The sequence below is a fragment of the Bos grunniens genome, chromosome 15 (genome assembly GCF_055505025.1).
Source record: "Bos grunniens cultivar Pamir isolate PY7600 chromosome 15, Bosgru_T2T1.0, whole genome shotgun sequence".
NCBI classification, from domain to species: Eukaryota; Metazoa; Chordata; class Mammalia; order Artiodactyla; family Bovidae; genus Bos; species Bos grunniens.
In genome coordinates this window covers 28,069,059-28,093,069 of record NC_141179.1, presented here as the reverse complement: position 1 = coordinate 28,093,069, position 24,011 = coordinate 28,069,059, and the positions used below count along the sequence as shown (strand labels likewise).

Here is a 24,011-nt window from a genome sequence, read left to right as displayed (position 1 = left end):
TTAGGCTAGGCCACGTGGCATGTGAAATCTTAGTTCCTTGATCAGGAATCACCCACATCCCCTGCATTGGAAGCATGGAGTCTTAATCACTGGACCACCAGAGAAGTCCCGCCTCATACTTAATCTAGTCTTGCTTTCAGGTTAACTTTACTGCATCTGCCTGTACCAGAAGTCCCAGTGACTCCTCACTGCCCATCACTTCAGTTCGGTTGCTCAGTCATGTCCGGCCCTTTGCTACCCCATGGACTGAAGCACACCAGGCTTCCCTCCTATCACCAACTCCCGGAGTTGGCTCAAACTCATGTCCATCGAGTTGGCGATGCCATCCAACCATTTCATGGCCATAAGAGTTCTCACACATTTTCAGGAAGAGTTGTTTTATTTGTTTACATTCAGATGTCTAAATTATTTCCAGGAGATCCAGTAGGTCTGAGGTGAAGTTGTGGATCACTCTAAATACATTGATAATCCTGATGTGCTGACAGGGTTGAAAATCAATGGTTGGAAGAGGACATAGGAAACCGAATGAGTACTGCTTATGATTTGACATAAATAATTATTCAGATACCAGTACTTTATTTGGGTGGTGGGTTCACAGGTGCTCATTGCATAACTAAGTAGAAGAAAACATAGGGGTGAATCTGTGTGACCTTAGGTTAGGTAGTAATTTCCTAGCTATGACACTGAAAGTATAAGTACAAAAGAAAATCTGGGTAAATTGGACATTAAAATTTAAAAACCTCTGTGCATCAAAGGACACTGTCAAGAAAGTGAAAAGATAATCCACAGAATGGGAGAAAATATTTGCAAATCATATCTATGGAGTTGTATCCAGAGAATATAAATAATTTTTACAACTTAATAATAAAAAGATAATCCAGGGAACCTGGTGGTCCAGTGGTTAAGGCTCCATGCTTCCATAGCAGAGGACAAGGTTCAATCCCTGGTCAGGGAACTAAGATCCTACATGTTGCCTGCTGCTCAGGAAAAAAAAAAGATAATGCAATCTAAAAATGGGCAAAAGATTTGAATAGGTATTTGTCCAAAGAAGATACACAAATGGCCAATTAGCACATGAAATGATGCCCAGCATCATTAGCCATCAGGGAAAATGCAAATTAAAATCGTGGTGAGGTACCCCACCCCCCAGAAGAGCTGTAATTTAAAAAATATAAAAAGATAGTAATAAGTGTCAGGGAGGATGTGGAGAAATTAGAACTCTTGTACGATGTTGGTGGGAATGTAAAGTGTTACAGCCATGCAGTTTCTGAAAAGGTTAAATATGGAGTTACCGTATGACCCCGCAGTTCCACTCCTAGGTATATATGTAAGAGAAATGAAAACATACATCCACAAAAAAAGTCACATGAATGTTCATAGCGACATTATTTATGGTACCCCCTACCAAAAGAATCAGTCTAAATATCCATCAAGTGATGAATGGATACATAATGTGGTATGTTCGTACCATAGAATATCACTCATAATTTAAAAAAAAAAAGAGTGAACTACTGATAGATGCTACAATGTGGATGAACCTTGAAAGCATTATGCTAATTGAAAGTCAGTCAGTCAGTCAGGTCAGTCGCTCAGTCGTGTCCGACTCTTTGCGACCCCATGAATCGCAGCACGCCAGGCCTCCCTGTCCATCACCAACTCCTGGAGTTCACCCAAACTCATGTGCATCTAGTCGGTGATGCCATCCAGCCATCTCATCCTCTGTCATCCCCTTCTCCTCCTGCCTCCAATCCCTCCCAACATCAGGGTCTTTTCCAGTGAATCAGCTCTTTGCATGAGGTGGCCAAAGTATTGGAGTTTCAGCCTCAGCATCAGTCCTTCCAATGAACACCCAGGGCTGATCTCCTTTAGGATGGACTGGTTGGATCTCCTCGCAGTCCAAGGGACTCGCAAGTCTTCTCCAGCACCATAGTTCAAAAGCATCAATTCTTCGGCGCTCAGCTTTCTTCACAGTCCAACTCACATCCATACATGACTACTGGAAAAACCATAGCCTTGACTAGACAGACCTTTGTTGGCAAAGTAGTATCTCTGCTTTTCAATATGCTATCTAGGTTGGTCATAACTTTGCTTCCAGGGAGTAAGCATCTTTTAATTTCATGGCTGCAATCACCATCTGCAGTAATTTTGGAGCCCAAAATAATAAAGTCTGACACTTCCACTGTTTCCCCATCTATTTGCCATGAAGTGATGGGACCAGATGCCATGATCTTAGTTTTCTGAATATTGAGCTTTAAGCCAACTTTTTCACTCTCCTCTTTCACTTTCATCAAGAGGCTTTTTAGTTCCTCTTCACTTTCTGCCATAAGGGTGGTGTCATCTGCATATCTGAAAGTAGCCAGTCACAAAAGACCACATATTGTATTTGTTGTTCAGTCGCTCAGTCGTGTCTGATTCTTTGTGACCGCCATGGACTGCAGCACACAAGGCTTTCCTGTCCTTCACCATCTTCCAGAGCTTGCTCAAACTCATGTCCATTGAGTCAGTGATCCCATCCAACCATCTTGTCCTCTGTCATCCCTTCTCCTCCTGCCTTCAGTCTTTCCCAGCATCAGGGTCTTTTCCAATGAGTCAGCTCTTCACATCACGTGGCCAAAGAATTGGAGCTTCAGCTTCACCATCAGTCCTTCCAATGAAAATTCACGGTTGATTTTCCTTCAGATTGACTGGTTGGATCTCCTTGCAGTCCAAGGGACTCAGGAGTCTTCTCTAGCACCGCGGAGAAGTCTGGCCTGTTGTTACTGTGTAATGTTGTTTCTTGCCGTATACCTCTGTGAACCTTACATCATACCTAGGGTACTTTCTTTATTGTTGCTTCAACTTAGCGTACTAGTTCCAAGTGATTAGCCTTTTGCTCTGCTTTTCCCCAACCACCACTTAGAAAAATCTCTTTCCATAGTCCCCCTGTGCTTTTCTAGATCCAGTCCACTCAACTCAAGTTCTGCTTTCTTTTTTGAGTCCTTCAGTAGGAACATATCTTTTCTGCATTCGCTTCTTTCATAGGAACCAACACATTGCTCTACTGATACATGAGTGAAGGAAATGGAAGAACTTAGTTAGAGACCCTGATGATGACATTAAGAATAAAAAGCTTTAGGAAACACTGAAAGACATTATGATTAAGAGCAGCTTTCAGTTCAGTACAGTTCAGTTGCTTAGTTGTGTCCGACTCTTTGTGACCCCATGAACTGCAGCACACCAGGCCTCCCTGTCCATCACCAACTCGTGGAGTTTACTCAAACTCATGTCCATTGAGTCAGTGATGCACTTCAACCATCTCATGCTCTGTTGTCCCCTTCTTCTGCCCTCAATCTTTCCCAGCATCAGGGTCTTTTCAGATGAGTCAGCTCTTTGCATGAGGTGGCCAAAGTATTAGAGTTTAAGCTTCAATATCAGTCCTTCCAATGAACAGCCAGGGCTGATCTCCCTTAGGATGGACTGGTTAGATCTCCTTGCAGTCCAAGGGACTCTCAAGAATCTTCTCCAATACCACAGTTCAAAAACATCAGTTCTTCTGCGCTCAGCTTTCTTTATAGTCCAACTCTCACATCCATACATGACCACTGGAAAAATCATAGCCTTGACTAGACAGACCTTTGTTGACAAAGTAGTGTCTCTGCTTTTTAATATGCTGTCTAGCTGGTCATAACTTTCCTTCCAAGAAGTAAGCGTCTTTTAATTTCATGGCTGCAATCACCATCTGCAGTGATTTTGGAGCCCCCAAAATTAAGTCAGCCACTGTTTCCACTGTTTCCTCATCATTTGCCATAAAGTGATGGGACTGGATGCCATGATCTTAGTTTTCTGAATGTTGAGCTTTAAGCCAACTTTTTCACTCTCCTCTTTCACTTGCATCAAGAGGCTCTTTAGTTCTTCTTCGCTTTCTGCCATAAGGGTGGTGTCATCTGCATATCTGAGGTTATTGATATTTCTCCCATCAATCTTGATTCCAGCTTGCTACTGAACCAAAATAAGATGAACATGCCCATTCCATTGAAGGGAAATTTGGTTTTCTAGGATCAAGGTAACTGATCAAACTTAAATTCTAAAAGCTTTTCTTTCCTTTCTTCTTTGACGTTTCTGATCCAAGCCAGCAAGAATTCTCCATCATTCTTTTTTAACCATTGCTTTAAATTTTTCATGAGAATTTCTGCTTCCAGGTTGGGTCATCTTGCAGTTTTTTCCATTTGCCTGCATGTGTAGATAACTCAAAACCAACACAAATCTTAATGATTCTGTTCCATGTCTTGTCTGTTCCCCGCCTATCCCAGTATACCTCCACATCCCACTAGTAGTCCCTTCAGCCTTCCCTAAACTACCAATAAAACCCCAAATAGACTGGTTTGAATTTTAACTGCTTTCATTTTTCCCTGCCAGTCTTCTTAACTATGGGTAGCAAACCCCTCTCCCTCAAGGAAGGTAAGCTACTGAAAGAATAGAGGAGGAATTCTTTTCTTCTCAGTTATTCAGTCCCTGCAGTGTTGATTAGAAGGAATTAAACTTTCACAGTGAGCTCCAAATTTCATATATGTTATTAATTGGAGATTTCTCTTAGTAATTTAAGTGTTCAGAAAATAAGTTATGGTTTTGCTGAATGGACAGTGAGCTGGCCAGAATTTTTAACTTACCGGCTGCATAGCTGTATTGAAGATTAATGTGTAACACTTGTGATGAGGCACTAGTGAAGACACGACACCAGTATGCTTTCAGTAAAACTGAATTTACAGTAATAATATGTGTATCGAAGTGGGAGGGTGGGTCAGATTCTGTTAGGTTTGTTACGTTAAAGAATGATTTGGGACTTCCCTGCTGGTCCAGTGGATAAGAATCTGCCTGCCAATGTAGGGGACATGAGTTCTATCCCTGGTCTGGGAAGATTGCACAGGCCATGGAGCAGCGAAACCCGTGTACCCACAACTACCAAGCCCACAGTCTAGAACCCTCAAGCCACAACAACTGAGTCTGTGTGCTGCAACTGCTGAAACCAACAGCTGTTGAGCCCATGACCCACAGCTACTGAAACCGGTGTGCCTAGAGCCTGTGCACAGCAACCAGAGAAAGCCCATGAGCAGTGACGAAGACCCAGCACAACAAAAAATAATAAAAAGAAGAAAAAGATGAATTGGCCTTTGCCAGGATCATTCATTGGAGGAAGCTAGTGTTCATGGCAGGGAAAGTGTCATAGCAAGCACAGTGAAGCAGATTTTGCTTAAAAGTGCAAAACCCTTAGGGTTAGGAGTAAGAGTAATATATGGAGTGATTAGAGGAGACCCCATGACACATTTACAAGACTAAAGGGTTTTTGTTTGCTCTTTAATAGGAAAGAGAGGCAAGCTGGTGGAGGGATGGTGGTTTTTGAATCGCTGTCAGTCTTTGGGTCTAGCTGTTGAAGCAGCTGTGTAGCTGTAACTTGCTGTGGAAGCAGGTGCTTCCCCCATATGGCCTCTTTAGATGTCAGACCCTGCTCAGTCATTCATTCTTGCACACTCATTTTTCATATAAACACCTAATAGCAATCTAAGCCTGTAGCTATTGCTGAAGATGGTTTCCTTTGATATTGTTTCCTTTGTAAAGATTTCCTGTTTGGTAGATTAAAAACAAAAAGAAAACAAGCTCTTGCTCTGTAACTTCTCCTCCTCAGCAGAGTAAAAGAGTAGAAAGGTGATTAATTGTAGCTAGAGCATTCATAGTTCAAAATGACAAATTTCCCTTATATACTTTAAGCTGCTTATTGGGAAGTTTTAAAATCAAGTGGTATTAATTCATTGCTTGCCCTGTGGCATTCTCCATTCAAAACATGAGCAGAATACTCCATGACTTTCTCTTCTGGACTTTGCTATCCAGTCACACCAACATCAGAGCCCATCAATTATTACAGTCTCCATCAACATGTCTTCCTCACTGTGCAGCGAAAGGCTAGTCGGGGGAAAGGATCCAGTGAAGGTCTTTGCCAACCAATTAAAGATACATCAAGAGTCCTCTTTCTAAATAATCCCCAAAGTACCAGCTCTGTTGAATCACCTTTTTGGGATTTTTAGCAACCTATCCCCAGTCTCTTAAGAAAAACAGGTTAAAGACTTCAACTGATAAAATGATTGGGCTTCAAATGTCAAAGATTAGTTGGTAGGGCTTTAATTGCAGTTGCATTCAACTCAACATTTGTTAAGCACCTATTGTGTTTAAGTTAAACTGTGTGTTAGGTAATATGAGAGTCAGAGATGAAAAAAAGTATTTTTAAGGAATTAGTTAGAGAGGGGGTAATTTTGGGGGGCTCCAAAATCACTGTAGATGGTGACTGCAGCCATGAAATTAAAAGACGCTTACTCCTTGGAAGGAAAGTTATGACCAACCTAGATAGCATATTCAAAAGCAAAGACATTACTTTGCCAACAAAGGTTCATCTAGTCAAGGCTATGGTTTTTCCTGTCATCATGTATGGATGTGAGAGTTGGACTGTGAAGAAGGCTGAGCGCCAAAAAATTGATGCTTTTGAACTGTGGTGTTGGAGAAGACTCTTGAGAGTCCCTTGGACTGCAAGGAGATCCAACCAGTCCATTCTGAAGGAGATCAGCCCTGGGATTTCTTTGGAAGGAATGATGCTAAAGCTGAAACTCCAGTTTGGCCACCTCATGCGAAGAGCTGACTCATTGGAAAAGACTCTGATGCTGGGAGGGATTGGGGGCAAGAGGAGAAGGGGACGACAGAGGATGAGATGGCTGGATGGCATCACGGACTCGATGGATGTGAGTCTGGGTGAACTCCGGGAGTTGGTGATGGACAGGGAGGCCTGGCGTGCTGTGATTCATGGGGTCGCAAAGAGTCAGACACGACTGAGCGACTGAACTGAACTGAACTGAACTGAGACCTCTACTAGAGAAAGGTGTGTGTGTGTGCATGCTCAGCCTTGTCCGACTCTGCGACCCCACAGACTGTGGCCCACCAGGCTCCTCTGACAATGGGATTTCCCAAGCAAGAGTACTGCAATGGGTTGCCATTTCCTTCTCCAGGGGATCTTCCCAACCCAGGGATCGAACCCATGTCTCTTTCATCTCCTGCATTGACAGGCAGGTTCTTTACCACTAGTGCCACCTGGGAAGCCTAAACAGATAGGATAGTATGTTATTTATATGTGGAATTAACAAAAATAAAGGAGGAATACAAAGTAATAAGGGAATGCAGAGAAGGTAGAGGACATTTCTTATAGGAGATTCAGGAAGACTTGACAGATGAGGCATTTATTTTGCATTAATGAATGAGAGTATTTGATTTCTCTTGTCGAAGTAGCTATAGTGATTCTAATGATGGCCCCACCTCTAAGCCCCTTGTGATCTTGGAGGGCTGACTAGCGGGTAGAGGCCATAGGAGCTGGCCAGCTGCCAGTCAGTCTAATAAGGCTCCAGTAGCCAGGAGGTGACAAGAGGACTGGCCTAGCGCTCCCATTGCAGTTGTATTGCAGTTTAGTTTAGTGGCCCTCTCTTGAGTCCCTGCTATGTATGAAAACACCGTCTGGAGAATAATATAAATAGAACAATGTCCCTAGTTTACTAACTAGTGGAGGATATAAACACACGATACAACTCAGTATAACATGAGGCTTGTGATTGGGCTGTAGAGGTACAAACAGAGGGCCAGGGGAGCAAACAGAGGAGGAAGCCACTGACGTGGTGTCAAGGCGGGAGTCAGTGAAGGCCTCATACGGGAAGTAATATTTGACTGGGCACTGAAAATAAGTGCTATTTCTCAAGTGGCAAGGAAAGGAAAAGGCATGGCACAGAAAGGAAGCAGCGTAAGAGAAGCTCAGAAATACAGGATGTGGATCGTCTGGCCATGCCAGAATGCCCAGGGCTGGGCTGGAGATGGAGGGTTGAGCTGGCTTGTCGTGAAGGACCCTAAATGCGAAGAGAGCTGGGCTCTTCTGTGAGCAGAAAGGAGCCAGCAGGTGTTTCTGAGTGAGGAGGAGCGAGGCGTGATTTGTGTCTTGCTCCCTGCTCTAAATGGGCAGCTTAGCGGCAAGCAGAGGGCAGTAAGCAAGAGTGCCAGTGGAGAAGATGAGAGAAGATGAGAGTATGAGCTGAGATGGGGGAATGGAAATGGAAAGAAGGAGGTAAGTTCAGGACACACAGGGTAGAAGCAGTACAAGGTTATCTCCGGTTTGAAATGGAAATGAGAGGTAGCGAGGCACGAAGAGCCAGTGCTCCTAGTACTGTGATGGTAACTCCATAAATGAACACGGGAACATCGTTGGAAGAGCAGTTTGATTTTGGAAAATGGCAAAGTTGAGATGTTTCTTCCCAGGCAAGTACTGGAAGGCCACATCAGCAACTTAAGAGTGGTACCAGGATCAGAGCTATAAATTTGGAGAATCATTACCAAACAGGTGATTGATGATGGTGGAAGCTATGGGCCCAGAAGAGCTGGTCCTGAGGAACCATAGAGGAAGTAGTAACAGTCAAAATCAGCACATGCCTTACTAGAAAACACCTGGAGGAGGAGGAGGAAGAGCAAACAGCAAATGGAGGAAGAATTGTCATTGGGAGTAAAACCAGGAGAGGGTGAGGAGCTCCTGAGAGGTGCTGGGAATGTGGGAAAATGGCAGGCCTGGGAAAGGACGGAGCTTCAGCCTGCCTTACCTGGAGTCATTGATATAAATATTTATGTGCATAGAAGTATTTCTGAGTCAGTGAGACGCTGTCCTTCGGCTCATTTAAGTTCTTAGTCTTCCTCTCCACTCTCTACCCCTCCAGTCTCCCGTCTACTCTCTCTTCACACAGTGGGAGGGGGAGAAATAAAAAAGAGGAAGTTGAAGTTAAAGTGTAAACATTCTTGGTTTGATGGCAAATAAATTGCATATTCTTTATCTTGAATAAGCCATCTTAATGGTAATAAAGTCACTTTGTCTAATTTTTAAGTTCAGTGTCTGTCGTGGTCATAAATGTGTTTGTCACAAGAAGTAAAAATAATCTGAAAATCCTGGGTCCAGCTGAGTAGACTTAACATGTATTTCCTGATTCTGATGTGGTCTTGATATCAATCTTTATCCAATTTTGTTTTTGTTCTTAAAGGTACCACTCACCTCAGTCCAGATTTGTGAAGGAAATGGTACTGATTTTGGTACTGATGTAAACCAATCATATTTACTTTTGGTTAACCAGATATCTTTTACTTTCCAGCCCATCTGTATCTCTGTTTCAGTGTTATTTTAAATTTAAGCGGCTGGTTATATAATTTCTAAAAGTTCTCTTTTCGTGTTTGATATTCACACTTAAGGATCCAGAATCTTTATTCTAGTGACTAGAAACTCGTCTTCACTGGTCAAGATCACATGAGTGGTGTCCATTTGTCTTTCTAGATTTTGGCTTCAGTAACCTCTTCACCCCTGGGCAGCTGCTGAAGACCTGGTGTGGCAGCCCTCCCTATGCTGCTCCTGAACTCTTCGAAGGAAAGGAGTATGACGGACCCAAGGTGGACATCTGGGTATGTGACTGCTGCCTCTTCTCCCTGCAGCGTTAGTTACCCTAGTCTGACGGCAGCTGTCCTCATCCTGGATGAGACTGAGATCTTGATCGCCTGTTTGAATTTTCAATTCTTTGTACAAAGACTGCTCTCCAGCCCTTGTCATATGGACTGAGCCACAGGTTTCCATCTCCCACTTTGTATCTGCAAAGAAAAAAAAAAAATCCCAAGGGCAAGCTTGGACAGATGCCCTTGCTCAGAACAGAAATTCTTTCTGTTGTTGCCCCTTGCCTTCTCCCTAGGATGAGTACTGAGAGAAATTCTAGATATGTTCCCCAAAACTAATGTCTGGAAGCAAAGAAGAATGCTAACTATTCTAAAGATGATTGGCCTTGACAATGCCCCATATTATTTCTCATTAAAAAAAAGAAGAAAAGGAAATGTTTGTCCCATTATCTCGTGCATGACTCACCACTCTCTCCATCAGTTCAGTTCAGTCGCTCAGTTGTGTCTGATTCTTTGCGACCCCATGGACTACAGCGTGCCTGGCTTCCCGGTCCATCACCAATTCTTCATACACATACTATAATGACCTCTCTTGTTTCTCTGATGCGATTTTAATCAAACGTTCTCTGTTTGCAATGCAGAGCCTCGGAGTCGTTCTCTATGTGCTTGTGTGCGGGGCCCTGCCGTTTGATGGGAGCACACTGCAGAATCTGCGGGCCCGGGTGTTGAGTGGAAAGTTTCGCATCCCATTTTTTATGTCCACAGGTAAGGGAAATGCCAGCACACGGCTATGACTGGGTTCATGGAACAGTAGACATGCTAAGTTATCCCAGAATTGAGTGATGGGGTATAAATGACCCATTTAACAGTTTGCTGAATTGAACCTCTGGAGGCATGATTCTATAGGAACAGAGTGTCTAGGTTTTAGCTTCAGATAACCCTGCCCGAGTTTGGTTCTGGACTCTACACAGGGCTGCTAGTGTGGTGGGCAGATTACTAAGTCTCCTCATTAATAAAAGACTGACAGTTTTGTGAGGACCACTACTATGAGAACTAAATTAAATAATGTATGGAGAGTTAATAGGCCCAGCACATAGTAGCGGGGCAGTAGATGATAGTCCTGTTTCATCTCTGTTTTATCTCTCACCCTTTTTCAGGATAATATTTCTGTTGGGTTGGTCAAAAAGTTCTTTCGGGTGCTTCCATAACACTTAAATGGTAAAATTGTTTGGCCAACCCAGGATTTACTGGGGGCTCCATTGAAATGCGGTAATAAATGGCAAGGGGAAAGCAGGCTTTGCATCTTAGTCTTGCTGATATTACATTTCCTGCTTCTGTGACATTTATCCCCCCAACTCAAATAAAAAAGTACTTTTTGAATGAGTGGGCAGTAGCTCTTAGAAAAAAGTATCACTGAAAACAGGCACCCCCCCAAAAAAAATAAAAACAGAAAGAAAACAGGCACCCAGAATCTACAGTATTCATCACCATCTGTATGCACATATAAGAAAGGGACATTCTGGGGCAGTGCTCTAAGCAGTCTGTTTAGTTTTGCCCCATCATGGTTTCAGTTAAAGGTACAACCTATAGCGTATATGTCAACTGGGTTGGGAGCAGAGTGTAAGCATATGGGAATTACGTTTTAGAAAGAAAACAAGAATTGCATTTGAAATCAACATCAGAAATTTTGTTTCTAAAATGCATTTTAGAAAAAAGCCATGGGAAAAATAAAATAGAGTCAGGTGGTAGGTTAGGGATGGTGGTTGGGTGGTTATTTGTAAAGGTATGGCAGGGAACCCCTTCCCTGAAAAACAGACGTTTTGGTGAAGACTTGGAGAAGGTGAGGGGAGGGTGTGAGCTGGGCAGTCTGAGGAAGGGCTTTGCATGCAGAGGGGACAGCCAGAGGGCAAAGGCCTTGGGGAGAGAACACACACTTGTATCTAAGGAACAGGATGGAAGCCTCTGTGCTAGACAGAAATGAGAGAGAGGACGGGAGAGGTGCAGTCAGAGTAAAGACCTTAGTTTTCACTCTTGAGTGAAATGAGAAAAGTCAGAGAATTTTAACAAAGGAATGGCATTAACTGACTTTTGGGTTTTCTTTAACTTTTATTATTTATTATGAAAAGTTTCAAGCATGCAAAAGTATTGAAAGAATTTTATGGTGACCTTTGTTCTTCAAAAACAAAATCACTCTGCCAGCTCTCTTGGTTGAAAGGTTCAAGGGCTGAAGGAAGGAGACCATTAGTAGGAGATTTTGGTGGCTAGTTCCCAGACTGGAGTGTAGAGGTTAGGGTGGTAAGAAGCCTTCAGATTCAAGAGATAATACGTACTGCGTGGCACCGTTCCGAGCGTTTTGCAAACATTAACTCATTTAATTATTTTAACAACCCTATAAGATACATGAGACTATTAGCCCCCATTTTACAGGTGATAAAGCTGAAACCAGGAGACGTTTAGCTATTTTCCCAAGATAACACAGCTACTAAGTGACTAAACTAGAATTTGAACCTAGGCAGTCTGGCTCCAGCAACATTTATGTGGGATTTGATCTGCGAGAAAGAGAGTAATTAAAGGTAACTCCTGGGTTCTTGGCTTGAGCAACTGGAAGGATGGATTTACTGCTAATAGAGGTGGGAATGGCTAGAGAAGACTGCCTCCATTTTGGAGAGAGGTTTTAGCTGTGTTCATTTGAGATGCCCATTAGACATCTAAGTTGAGTTATGGTATGGGCAGTTGAAATTAGTAGGACTTGGTTGGGAGTGGTGGGCTGTGGATACACATTTGGGAATGATCAGTGTATAGATAAGATTTAAAGCTCTGAGATAAGATCACATTTTAGGCCATGAATGTAGAGATGAGAAAAGGTCCAAGGATTAATCTCTGGGACACGCTAACATTCAGAGATCAGGAAGGTGAGCAGGGGTCAGCATAGGAATGGTTAGTAAGGTAAGCCAGAGCGTTTGTGTCCTGGAAAACAAGGGAAGACGATGTTTCCAGGAGGGGAATGAGAAATGGTGTGGAGTGCCCCTGACGGGTCAAATGATAGAACTTGTTGGAGGACAGAGAGGACGAAAAGTGCCCATCATACTAAGAAAGCATCAAGACAGGAAGACAAGGCAGGCAGCCTCGTGTTGATCAGAGGGTCAGTTTTTTATAGGGTAACTTACTCACAGCATGGGATCAGACAGACGGCGATCCAGAAGCATTTGCAGCGGTACTCTGCACTGTGAAGGGGACAGTTTTCTAGTTAACCTGAGTATCAGGGTATGTGCTTAGAAACAGGAAGTACATTCCTAAGTCCAGATTTATGAATGGGTGACTGGTCTCATGGGCACCAGGAATATGTCAGCCAAGCTCTTCATCACTATTGGGAGATACCAAAGCATAGAGGCCACCTGGACCTCATAGTCATGAAACAGCGTCCATTAACTACACAGTCCTTGACACAGAGAAGCAACACAGCACAGACTTGGGGCACAGTCAGTGGAAGGACAGGAGGAATGGTTAGGGGCCCAAGATAGCATCAGTTATGATAATAGCCACACAGAACTGAGTATCATATTTAGAAATGGGGAGATCATTGATGATCTTGAAGTACAGACTCGGTGGTGGAGTAGGAGCAAAACCCTAATTCATGTCAATACAACCAAAAAAGAATAGAAGGGAAATGGGGAGAAAGGAAATAGGCACAGCTCTTTCTGGTTTACCCTACAAGGGAGCAGAGAAGGGCGTAGTGGACTGCTCGACAGGCATCACCAGTGACCTTGTCCTAATCTGCTAGATGTCCTCAGTCTTCATCTTAATGGCTGCATTGCAGTGCTGGAGCTAAACACTAAAAATTCACCACTGCTTGCTTTCTTTCTTAAAAGTAAACTTTATTTTTGAGAACAGTTTGGGTTCATAGCAAAATTAAGCGGAAAGTACAGAGAGCGCCCGCGTTTGCCCTGCCCCATCCCCTCACACTCAGCTTCCTGCACGGTCATTTGCTCCTTGTTCAGTCGCTAAGCCGAGCCCAGCTCTTTGCAACTCCATGGACTGCAGCTCGCCAGGCTTCCCTGTCCTCCACTGTCTCCCAGAGTTTGCTCAAATTCATGTCCATTGAGTCAGTGATGCACTCTGAGCATCTCATCTTCTGCCGCCCTTTTCTCCCGTTGCCTTCAATCTTTCCTAGCATCACGGTCTTTTCCAGTGAGTCAGCTCTTTGCATCAGGCAGCCAATGTTTTGGAGCTTCAGTTTTAACATCAGTCCTTCTGATGAATATTCAGGGTTGCTTTCCTTTAGGATGGACTAGTTTGATCTTGCAGTCCAAGGGACTCTCAAGAATCTTCTCCAGAACCATAATTCGAAAGCATCAGTTCTTTGATGCTCAGCCTATTTTATGGTCCAGCTCTCACATCTGTACACAACTACTGGAAAAGCCATAGCTTTGACTATACTTTTGTTGGCAAGATGATGTCTTTGCTTTTTAGTATGGTGTCTAGGTTGTCATAGCTTTCTTCCACTGTCAGTATCTGGCACCAAAGTAGAACGTTTGTTACAGTTGATCAGCCTGCAGTAACACTACACTGAATTATCACTGAAGTCCACTGTTTACTATGGTTCTGGTGTCATACAGAGAATCCTCTGCGCCTGTTCACCCCATCCCGCTCCCTTAACCCCTGGCCATCAGTGATCGTTTCGCTGTCTCCACAGTTTTACCTCTTCCAGAATGTCATATAGTTGGAATCATGTAGTACGTGACCTTTTCAGATTGGCTTCTTTCACTTAGTAATGCATATAAAGTTCCTCTGTGTCTTTTCGTGGATTAATAGCTCATTTCTTTTTAATGTTCAATAATGTTCCATTGCTGGACATACACAGTTTACTTATGCTTCACCTGCTGATCAGCATCTGGGTTGCTTCCACATTTTGGCAGTTATGAACAAAACTGCTGTAAATGTCCATGTGCAGGATTTTGTGTGGATGTAAGTTTTCAGCTCACCTGAATAAATACCAGGGAGTGTGATTGCTGGATTATACGCTAAGGGTATGTTTAGTTTTGTAAGAAACCACCAAACTGTCTTTCAAAGTGCCTGTACCATTTTGCATCTCCACCAGCAATGAGTGAGAGCTCCTCTTGCCAAGTGTTGTCAGTGCTTTGGGTCTTTGCTGTCCTAACAGGTGTAAAGTGGTATCTTTGTTATTTTAATTTGTAATTCCTTAATGCTGTATGATGGTTAACATTTAATATGCATATTTACCATCTGTGTGTCTTGTTTGGCATATGTATAAATGTTTTCCCTATTTTTTAATTGAGTTGTTTATTTTCTTATCGTTGAGCCACTCCTTTTTTTATTATTAATTTTTATTGGAGCATGGTTGCTTTGCAGTGTTCTGTTACTTTCTACTGTACAGCAAAATGAATCAGCCACTCCTTGCTTTTTAAAATACCTTTTTTTCCATTGCTTCTCAGACACGACTTTCTCGTTTTCCTCCTGTCTCCCTGACTGCACCTTGTCTGCCAGATGTCTCTCTGCTCATCCTGTAAATCTTTTCTCTTCACACCATCTTTCTAAGCATATTATTCACTCCCATGGCTTTCGTCATTGCAATGATGTCCCCAGTTAACACTCAGTTAACTCTCTGGCCCAGACCTCTCCTCTGGGGTGAGGGGCTTATATATGCAATCAGTTGCTACCATCAGCTTCACTTGCATGTCTTCAGTTCACATCAGTGGAAACTGAATCTAACTTCCTCCTTAGATTTGCTCTATTCTGTGTTCCCTGTCTTAGTGAATGGTGTCACTGTCTGACCAAGACAGAAACTAGCCTTGACTCCTCACCACAGCTGCTCACTTACCAAACCCTGAACATCCAACCCTCCATTCCTATAGACACTTCTGTAGTGGCTCTTGCCTGGATTAAATAATAGCCAATTAAATGGATGCCTGACTCCAGCCTTATCCTTCTCTAATGCAGTCTCCACACAGCTGCACAAGTAGTATTTCTGAAATATATATGTCAAAACAAACAACATACACACTTGCACACAAATCTGCTTATATCACTTTCCAGCTTACACTTTGCAGTAGTTTATCATTTCCTCTAGGCTAACTTTCACTCCGTAACATGGCTAGAGCATTGGCTTCATTTTTGACCATGACCATAGTAAAAAATACATATTATACTGTGACCTAGAAAATACATGTATACATACAACTGAACAAAGTTTTCTTTTTTTAAAAAAGAAAAAGCAGAATTTGTCTTTACTATAGGCAGTGCACTCTAACATATTTTATTCTATCACATGAAAAATGCTGATGATTACTTACCAGGTTGATCACATGAGTGCTGTTTGAAAAACAATGGCATGGAAGTACCTCTGTGACCTGGCTCCTGCCTGTCTCTTCAGCCCCAGACCCCATTCTATATCTGGTCGCCCTAAGTTCCTTCCAGTTCCCCGAACAAGTTATGTTTTCAGGAGCAATTCCTTGCTTCTGGGATGCTTCTTCTCCCCCAACCCCATGCCACCCACTCCTGTATTCCAGAGCAAGAAGTTAGATGTGATAGAAATAAGAATCTAGATAATCTAGTCTACGATTCTTTCTTGTCTCATGGGCCTTCCCAAACATTTCATTATAATAATTTCTTTCTTTCTGTGTCTTCCACACCAGACTGGGAGCTTAGAGAAAGTAAAGACAAAACATGTTTTTTTTCACAGTTGTGTCTAGCCTAGCAGAGTATCTGGCATGTGGTAGGATTTAGTAAACAGTAAGTAAATAGAATTCTGCTTAAAACCCTCCAGTGGCTTTCATTTACACTTGGAAAACCATTCCAAAAGTCATTATTATTATGGCCGACATGAGGCACACTGCAGTGGGCCCCAGTCTTTAATCTCATTTCCTGCTCTTCTTTGCTCTAGGCCCCGAGCTCCAGTCACAGAGGCGTCTTTGCTGTTTCTCACAGTTGCCAAGCGCATGCATTCTTGTTTCCTCAGATACTCGCATGGCTTCCTCACCTCACTTGAGGTTTCTGCTTAAACGTCCCCTTAGAGAAGCCTCTCCTGACGCCCTCCTCATTCCCTTGCCATTACTCTGCCTCGTGCTTGTTCATGGCATTCACCACTACCTGACATTGTTCACTGTGTCCCCGTCCCTCATCCCACTGCCTGTTGACTGCAATAAGGTTTTGTTTTTGTTCACTGCTGTATCCCCTGGGCTTAGGACAGTGCATGGGTCCTGGTAGGCACTCAGTAAATGTCTGTTAAATAAATGAATACAGGCATGAATGCATGGGGTTCTTACTACCAAATAAATCAAATAATATCAGTAACCATAACTTACATTGCTTTAGGGCTTTCAGGTTTACAAAGTGTTTCCTATACTTGATCTAATTTGAGCTAGGTAATTGTCCTCTGGAGTTGGTCTTCGCACATAGTGGTTATCATTTTGCCAATGAAGTTTGAGAAGCTGGCGTTTAAAGAAGTTTAGTTGACTGGCCTGAAGAGACACAGGTGATAAATGACTAAGTCATTTCTCAAACTCAGTGTTTGTTCTGCTGCACCACACTGTTAGAAAGAAAGGGCGAGATAAACAAACCGCTTCCTCTGCTTTTCCAATGTCCACAGCGTTTCCTGTGAGCAGCTTGGATCCCTTCTCCCCTCCACCCCCACAGCGTGGCAGAAGATTTTCACTCAAGTCTTACCAGAGGTGGCTTCAGACAGCGGATGCTGGTGAATAGCTAACCATAGCGTCAGCCACGTAGTCTGTTAGTGCTTAGAAATAAACTGCACAACATCTTCACTACTTAGAAAGAACTAATATTTATAGCATGGTATAAGTTAGCAGGAAAGTTTAAAGACTCAGAGAATACCAACATAATTATCCTAAACGTGATCAGTCTTGAATCCTGGACAAGTAATTCCCTAAATAGGAATAACATTTTTTGGTAAGATTGAGTATGGAGAGGAACAAGAACGCCATCTGGGAAATGAGCGGACCTTCGCCGTGCTGCCAGCGCATTCCCTCTGCCCTCGGGGACAGGCGTGTGCTTGGCCTTGCCCGCCACCAGAGGCCCAAACCCCGGGCCCTCAGAGACCTCTGGCGGGATAAGCCATGGAGAAAAGGAGCTCGTCAGGTGCTTTTGTCTTTGCTCAGCTTAGACGTCCTTCAGGTACCAAAAAGGTTCAAGTTCATGTAAAGAAAACCTAGAGTCCATCCCTGAGTCCTTCTTCTCCTTACACCTCTAGTTTCTGGACATAATTGTACTTCATTAGACCCACAGTGAATTCTTTATCTGGAGGCTGGAGCCAGCCACTTTGCAGCCTGTCGGGTCTGCTGTTACTGTGCTACGGAAGATTATGTAGTTGGGGGAGTCCTAAAGAACAGGGCCCTTTTTTTCCCCTCAGGCTGTTTGTCATAGACCTGAACTGAGTTTATCCATTTTTCTGCCAAAAGGGTCTAGAAACTGCAGCTGAACCAGTGTCACTTTTTTAAATGGGCACTTGGGTGGCAGAGTAGGGAAGGCCCCATCGTCTAGCTTCTTCTAGCCAAATTGAATTCCAGAATATGTACAGCTGTGTGGGAGGCCATACTATACAAATGGATATAGTTAGTTCAAGAATTCTAAGCATCTCTTTATTGTCAGTAATGTGTGGAATGAAGTTCCCTTGCAGTTAGTGGATATTTCTGGGCCTGGTCTTGTTTGTTTGATACAAACTTCCCTTCATGGACATCTCGAGATATACTGAAGACATGCTTTCAATTTGGAATGACAGGGGTATAAATTTACAGGGATTTATTTGGGGCAGATCGGTTTCATACCACCCGGTTCAGTAACTGTGTATCTGTCTTCCTCTCCTCGCCCCTAGAATGCAGACTCCTTTGTATCAGGACTGTGTTTCACAGGTACAGCAGCATCCTCCATAAAGTTTAAAGGTGACTGGCATGGTGTAAACATTCAGTAAGTTTTTCTTTAATGAAAAATCGAATCATCACCACTTACCTGTAGAATCTTCTGTCAGACTCTTGTATTTTATTATTGTTGATAAAGTGATAGGTAATTCACTGATGATCTGAATTATTAACTGGCTTTATGTACTTTTGTTATATAGGTTATTATATAAATGACCAGGTCAAGTGACTTCTAGTTCAAAAAGGATTTGATCTGCAATCGAGTTGGCTTTCAGTGTCTTAAGTAAAATATGTTTGATCTAGACTGGTGTTTTTGGGTTAAACTTCTCAGAGCGTTCCAGAGACCAGTTAGGTATTGATGAAACCCTGAGCCTAAATTATAGAAGTTAAAACTTGCTGTTTGTTATGAGTTTCTGCAGAAGGTGAGACCTGACCTGGCCACGTGTGTTTGCAAATTCTTTGTCTGATTTCCGCTCCCGCTGAGGGAAGCCAGCAATGTAAATATTTTGAGCATCAAGCTCAATCACTACCAGTATATTTTTAAAAACAGTGAGAGGCCTACTTATTAAAGCCTAGTTTGTCTTATTCACCAGTTATACCACCTATTAGCAAATATAGTAAGATCAGTCATTTATTTAGCTGAAGGAAAATTAATTTACAGTGGAATAAACTGTACTGACGGCAAGTATGTAGAGATCTCTTGTGGACAATATTTTTACGTCCGTATTGATTAAACATCATTTGTGACTTAATTAATTGTAATACTGCATAAGCATTTTATCACTCACAACGCAAGACCCAGGCTTACATAATGCTTCTGAAGGAGGCTACCGTGCAGCTACTGCCAAAAAGCTTCCACTTAGATGCAAACAGCTTGGCCCTGATGGGCTTACTCATCAAGAACCACACAACATCTTGCTTGGCTAAAAGCACTTTGTTTAGAGGGATTGGGACAGGAGATTAAAGTAACTCACCCATCAGTCTCCATATACTCAAGGACTCAGAGTCCTCAGAGCGGTTCTTCCATACCTTTTTAAGGAACACTCTGCTACTCAGGGGGGGCTTCCCCAGTGGCTCAGAGGTAAAGAATCTGCTTGCAAGGCAAGAGGTGAAGGAGACATGGTTCGATCCCTGGGTCTGGAAGATTCCCTGGAGGAGGAAATGACAGCCCACTCCAGTATTCTTGCCTGTGATTGCACCTAAGACAATAGAAAACCAGGAGGTAAATATGGGTGCTGCCCTGTTATTATTATCCTTTCAGCAACACTGTCTCCTCGCTTCAGCGTCCCGATACAGGAAAACAGAGTCGGGGAAGATGTCCTAGATGGACAGTAGCTAACAGCCAGCCACTGAGCACTTTCTCAGTACTAGACACGGTTGCGTTAGCCTGTCAATGTCTCATGTTTAAAACAGCCCTATGAGGCAGGCTCCGATTGTCACCCGACAGACAAGGCATCGAGGCATGGTAAGGTTAAGGAACACCCCCGGAACCACCCAGTCAGACAGCGACAGAGCTGTTGGAGCCCTTGCAAGCTGGCTTCAGAAGCCACCCAGATGCTTTGATTGTATTTTAATCCTCAATGAGTACATTTCTGACGAGTGATTCCAGGTATCAAGAGAGTTCTGGGATGGATATCTTTGCCCATCTGAATTACTTACAGGGGAAAAAAAAGTGTTAGTATCAAGTACTGTGTATTGGATTCTGTATAAGTGAGCCAGAGTTTTCTTCCACTGTAATGGTTCTATTAGGACTTAAAATATATTTGAATAGTAAGATAGTATAAATGACAAGTTTTTATTTTAAAGATGTGACCTGCACATTGGACAGCCTCTAGTGTAAACAGTGGAACATGCTGGGGTCTTTTCAAGGTCAGGGCTACAGGTAAATGTAAGCCTCCCCCAGCCCTTAAGCCAGAGACTCCTAATTTCTAAATCTTAATTCTGGCAGCATCTCAGCCACCTAGAAGAACAGTTGAAAATAAGGAAATGTCAAGAAATAGATGTTATTTTTCTAACAAATGGAGATCTTTGGGTCAAACACTTGTTTTCTCCTCAGTCTGTCTCAGGTTGATAAACTTGTTAAACTCAAAGAGAGAGCCTCACCGCCTATTTACTGATTCCCAACAGAAGCTTTCCCCATCTGCACCCACCAGTATTTGCTACATTGTGCCAAGTCATCTCCCTTTGACTCTGTTCAGCCACAGAAAGGGTATCATAGAATATAGATGTAAGGAAATTTCCTTCTATTCCAGAACATTCCAGTAATTTGCAGAAACCAGTGTTTTGGGGTAGAATTTGTATTTAAATGACTCTCTACTTCCTTGTCTAATCTCTTACTGGTGGGCTATCCTTGTAGGAATTTTACTGAATTCTCTGGTACCGGGACTCACACTTCTCTTTCCCCAAAAGAACTAAAAACGTTTGGTTTCAAAACAGGACATTTTTTTCCTCAGTGTCATTTCTCTTAGAGGAGTTGATCTCAGTGCTTGTTTATTATGAGTAAACTGTTTTCCAACAGCCAACGTTATCGTGAAGTAAGTTCCATTAGAGTTAATTCCAAGATTATGTAGTTTCTTTTGTTGTGTAAAACTGTGGTATTGACTGTTACTTTAAATAAAGTTAGAAATGTTTATGTATTTCTCTTGTGATAGTAAAGTATTAAAATTTAATTTTTAAGGAGTAAAAATATTCTAATACCTACAGCACCATTGTTCTAGCACTGTCCAATATAACAAAATTTCATTGTAATAACAAAAAAACCCTGTGTTTTGTATGATTGTACTTAACATTTATGCAGTGCATAAATGCAACTATAGAACAGCATATTCATCGTGAATATATGTTCTTTATACATACAAATGCCTTACTGCAAGACCATGGGTCTACACTGTTTAGATTTTAAAATAAGTCACTTCATTAGATAGATTTGACCTTAGCTGACAATGGCGGTGCTTCCTTCCGCGTGTGTTAGTCACTCAGTCGTGTCTGACTCTTTGTGACCCCGTGGACTACAGCCTGCCAAGCTCCTCTGTCCATGGGGTCATCCATCCAAGAATACTGGAGTGGGTTACCATTTCCTCCTCCGGGGGATCTTCCCAACCCTGGGTTCAAACCTGAGTCTCCTGCATTTCAGGAGGATTATTTACCGTCTGAACTCCCAGACGTGGCAAGGGTTTCCGTGGGCATGTTAAAAAAAGTTATTTCTAGGACTCAGTCCACTAGCAGAGTGAGGATTCCTAACTCTGGCCAGCTTCATACCAAAAAAAATGTATCTTGGCGCAAGTACTTATGATTTTCTTTTTAATTTTAAGCCTTAATTTATTAATTCAGTATGTAACTCTTATCACAGCCATGTTGCTTCATACAGAATTTTTCACTGTGGGTCAGTCATTGGTCTTGTTCTGTTTGTTATAATAATATCAGTTCTCTCCCAGACTGGTACTTGAGCTGGCCAAAGTGAGTGGATAATAGAATCAGGCTGTGTATCACATTGTATTCTTGTTCTGAAAAGCATAAGAAATTAGTGCCATTTAACTTTAAAAAAAAATATGAAGTTAAGTCATTTTCATGGAAACAGACATTTTAGCTAGTTTACTTTTGTTTCTTTTTTGGATTTTTGAGATTTGAGAAAAATAGAGCCCTCTTTGAAATTTGAATTGCTCTGGAGAATTAAACATTATTAAGAAATTGGTTAAAATTATTGAAAACAAAGAGCTCTCGGGCTAAATGTTTTGGCATTACCTTTGAACACACCTAGTGTTGACTGACTAGGGTCTTCCCAGGTGGGTGAAGCCAGTGCAGGAGACGAGGGAGACATGGGTTTGATCCCTGAGTCAGGAAGATCCCCTGGAGGAAGAAATGGCAACTCACTGCAGTATTTTTGCCAGAAAAATCCCGTGGACAGAGGAGTCTGGTGGGCTGCATGCAGTCCGTGGGGTCGCTAAAGAGTCATGCGTGACTGAGCACACAGCAGCGGAGTCTAGCACTGACTGGAAAGAGGATGTGAGAAACCACACCATGCCCTCTTCCAGCACCTGTAAGAAACACCGGCTTCCTGGGTAACTGCTTCTTGCTTGCATTCTCCCCGCGCCTCCTGGCACACAGATGTCTTCTGTTCCCCCAGCTCCAAGCAGTTTTATGTGGTCAGAAAGAATCTATGACTCAGTTCCTCTCAGACCACTCCTCTGCCCACAGAGCTGAAAATGATTGCTTTGTCATGTCCCATTCTTTGGCAGCACATGAAGGGCTTAGGGACACTTGGCATTTCCTCCATCAGAGAACCAGCCTAAAGATTCTGAGGGCCGGTTCCCTGAAGTTTTGCCTGCCCCTTCTGCCTGTCTCTTGATTCCTTGACTGGGGAAGCCTGTGGTTGCCAGCCTTCCATCCCCACCCCCACCGCCATGTGACGACCAGGGCGCGTCAGCCAGGCTTGCTCTTCTGTAGCGCATCTCAGCCTCACCGTCATCCCTGCCTTCTCAGTTCACCCTAATGCAACTTGCTGTTTGCCATGACACTGTCCGCCAGCTAGTTCACAGCCTTCTGAATTTATTACCTGGCCTGCTTTCCATGGACTTGGCTTATAGGTGACTCTGTTGGGATGGAAACTATGGAGAGTACATGGCATTTGATTTATTGGAGGAAGAATGAAATTGATCTGATATGTTTTTATAAAGATATGCTGGCTGCTACCTAAAATATCAGCAGTTAATTTAGGTACTGTATGGGTTAAAAGCTCTGGCTTTGGCCTGATACTGACCAGAATTTGTATCCTAGTTTTGCTTCATATTAACCTGGTCAAGTTTCTTATCTGATTTTTCATTTCTCTATTTGTATAATAGATATAGTACTAATAAGGACTAGTGTGTAAATCAGATGCTTAAGCTAACTTCAAGGGTTCATTTATTTTAATTAGCACTCTGCCTCCCTCTTATATGGTGCACAAGAAATGTTAGTAATTATTACTAAATAATATTTTTAAAAGAATTTCTCCATTCCCTCCTTCCTTATGTTGTTTTTCACTCTTCTCTCTCACTTCGTTCTCTTAAGAGGGTAAAGACATATATTGATACTATTCTCAGACACATCCACAGGGTTTGTGGAGAAGATCTGATCTGCCAAGAGCTGTTTGGGTTTGTTGTATCATAACCTAGACGCTATGGCTGTGTCACATACAGCTGCCTCCTCACACGGTAATCTGATTTACACATTACTCTGGGCAGCCTCAGAAACGATTGGTAAGTAAGTACCCTCTGTGTGAATGAGACAGTGGACTCTAAAGCTACAATGGGAGACCTTGGAAATCATCTGATCCAGGCTTTTGCCCCCAGACAGTGCCACATTTTAATGTTCTGTAAAATGACAGTTGGCTGGTTTTTCCAGCTTGAAGCACGGAGAATGCCTGTTCTGTTGTGGGTTCTTGGAGTCAGATTATTAAAGTTGTTAGGAGGAATTGTAGTAGTCGCCTTGTCCAGTGCTTCTTTCGTCTGGCATCACCGAGAACTGATTTCACACCGTGTGCTGTGCAGGCCCTGGTGATGCAGAGCTCAGTGAGACATTCAGGGGCCCCCAGTCTTCCTCAAACCAATACTGGGGGCCCTTTCTAACAACTTCGCAAACGCCAGCCTCTGATTAGACATTTCTAAT

At 42.7% G+C, this 24,011-nt stretch overlaps 1 protein-coding gene across 8 annotated transcripts in view; it reads left to right on the top strand.

Moving 5' to 3' along the window:
* The window catches only part of SIK3 (SIK family kinase 3), a 266,066-nt gene that overhangs the window by 204,744 nt on the left and 37,311 nt on the right, over nucleotides 1-24,011 (top strand). For all 8 annotated transcript variants that reach the window (XR_015141876.1, XR_015141875.1, XM_086339376.1 and 5 more), the window contains exons 5-6: nucleotides 9,368-9,492; nucleotides 10,119-10,242. Coding sequence is in view for 6 of the 8 variants with exons in the window: in XM_086339376.1 (XP_086195502.1) it covers nucleotides 9,368-9,492; nucleotides 10,119-10,242 (249 nt within the window). In the remaining 2 variants the exon portion in view is untranslated. The remainder of the gene's footprint in view (nucleotides 1-9,367; nucleotides 9,493-10,118; nucleotides 10,243-24,011) is intronic.